The following is a 2,500-nucleotide window of genomic DNA, read 5'->3' on the forward strand; positions in this document are numbered from 1 at the left end:
ATTGGATCAAAAAAAATTCTTGAATGAGGTATTCAACACCGGGGCTGAATCGAAAAAGAAATCTTTATTGGTTCTGTCTCCTGTTCTTTTTCGTTATGAGGAGAATGAATATTTTTTTCGAAGGATCAGACAAAAACGGGTCTGGATCTCCTGCGGGAATGGTTTGGGAGATCTAAAGCAAAAAATGGTGGTATTTGCTAGCAATAACATAATGGAAGCAGTCAATCAATATAGATTGATCCGAAATCTGATTCAAATCCAATATAATAGGTACATAAGAAGTGTATTGAATCGATTCTTTTTAATGAATAGATCCGATCGCAACTTCGAATATGGAATTCAAAGGGATCAAAAAGGAAAGGATACTCTCAGTCATAGAACTCTAATGAAATATATGATCAAACAAGATTATGCATATATATACAAATGGTCCAATGGGAGCAAGAATTGCCAGGAACATTTGGAACATTTCCTTTCTGAGCAGAAAAGCTGTTTTCAAGTGCATTTTCAAGTGCAAAAGAGCCGTTTTCAAGTAATGTTTGATCAATTACGTATTTATACACGTATTCGTATTAATCAATTTTTGATGAATTATTCTGAGGTTTGCAAGAAATTCGAAAAAGATGTGTATAAGTTGCTTACTTTCTTTTTGCCCAAGTGGTCCAGGTCACTTCGTTTCTTTTTCCTTTTCCCCCAGTCACTTCGTTTTTTGGGCAAGTCACTTCGTTTTTTGGCCAAGTTGCTTTTCTTTTTGTCTAATTCACTTTCTTTTCCTTTTTCCTGTGTAAGTTTTGGGAATACCCCCATTCATAGGTCCGAAATCAACATCTATGAATTGAAAGGTCCGAATGATAAACTCTGCAATCAGTTGTTAGAATCGATAGGTTTTCAAATTGTTCATTTGAAAAAATTGAACCCCTTCTTACTGGCTGATGATGGTACTTCGAAATTCTTGATCAATGGAGGAACAATATCACCATTTTTGTTCAATAAGATACCAAAGCGGATGATTGACTCATTCCATACTAGAACTAATCGCAGGAAATCCTTTGATAACAAAGATTCCTATTTCTCAATGATATTCTACGATCAAGACAATTGGCTGAATCCCGGGAAACCATTTCACAGAAGTTCATTGATATCCTCTTTTTATAAAGCAAATCGACTTCGATTCTTGAATAATCCGCATCACTTCTGCTTCTATTGTAACAAAAGATTCCCTTTTTCTGTGGAAAAGGCTCGTAATAATAATTCATATTTTCTATATGGGCAATTTCTCAATATCTTGTTCCTTCGCAAGAAAAGATTTTCTTTGTGCGTTGGTAAAAAAAAACATGTTTTTGGGGGGAGAACTACTATTTCACCAATCGAGTCACAAGTATCTAACATATTCATACCTAACGATTTTCCACAAAGTGGTGACGAAAGGTATAACTTGGACAAATCTTTTCATTTTCTAAGTCGACCCGATCCATTCGTTCGTAGAGCTATTTATTCGATCGTAGACACTTCTGGAAACCCTCTAACAGAGGGACAAATTGTCAATTTTGAAAGAACTTATTGTCAACCTCTTTCAGATATGAATCTATCTGATTCAGAAGGAAAGAACCTTCATGAGTGTCCCAATTTCAATTCAAATATAGGTTTGATTCACATTCCATGTTCTGAGAAAGATTTCCCATCCGAAAAAAGGAAAAAACAGAGTCTTTGTCTAAAGAAATGCGTTGGGGTTCAGAAAGGGCGGATGTATACAACCTTTCAACGAGATAGTGCTTTTTCAATTCTCTCAAAAAAATGGAATCTATTCCAAACATATATGCCAAGCTTCTTTACTTCGACAGGGTACAAATATCTAAATTCGATATTTTTAGATACTTTTTCAGACCTATTGTCAATACTAAGTAGCAGTGTATCCATTTTTCATGATATTATGGGTATATCGTGGCGAATTCTTCAGACAAAATTGTGGAAGATGCAATTTTTTCTCAGAAGTGAGATCTCGAGTAAATGGTTACATAATCTTCTGTCCAAAGAAATGATTCATCGAAATAAAAAGAATAAGTCGTCGTTGATATCGACACATCTGAGATCGCCAAATGTTTGGGAATTCCTCTATTCAATCCTTTTCCTTGTTCTTGTTGCTGGATATCTCGTTCTTATACATCTTTTCTTTGTTTCCCAGACCTTTAGTGAGTTACAGACAGAGTTCGAAAAGGTCAAATCTTTGATGATTCCCTCATCAATGATTGAGATTGAGTTGCGAAAACTTCTAGATAAGTATCCTACGTCTGAACCGAATTCTTTCTGGTTAAAGAATCTCTTTCTATTTCCCATCAATCGAATCGCTTTTTCTATAAATACGAGACATCTAAGTCATACAAGTAAAGAGATCTATTCATTGATAAGAAAAAGAAAAAACGTGAACGGGGATTGGATTGATGATAAAATAGAATCCTGGGTCGCGAACAGTGATTCGATTCATGAGGAAGAAAGAAAATTC

General features: G+C 35.0%; 1 protein-coding gene across 1 annotated transcript in view; it reads left to right on the forward strand. All coding sequences in view use genetic code 11, as the record gives it.

Moving 5' to 3' along the window:
- ycf2 overlaps window positions 1-2,500 on the forward strand; it is a 6,627-nt gene that overhangs the window by 1,796 nt on the left and 2,331 nt on the right. Inside the window, exon 1 of the mRNA in view lies at window positions 1-2,500. This exon is cut by the window's left edge and continues 1,796 nt beyond it; it is cut by the window's right edge and continues 2,331 nt beyond it. Coding sequence (YP_009491768.1) covers window positions 1-2,500 — 2,500 coding nt within the window.

Source organism: Ipomoea triloba, chloroplast (assembly GCF_003576645.1).
Source record: "Ipomoea triloba voucher KIOM201701018921 chloroplast, complete genome".
Taxonomy (NCBI): Eukaryota; Viridiplantae; Streptophyta; class Magnoliopsida; order Solanales; family Convolvulaceae; genus Ipomoea; species Ipomoea triloba.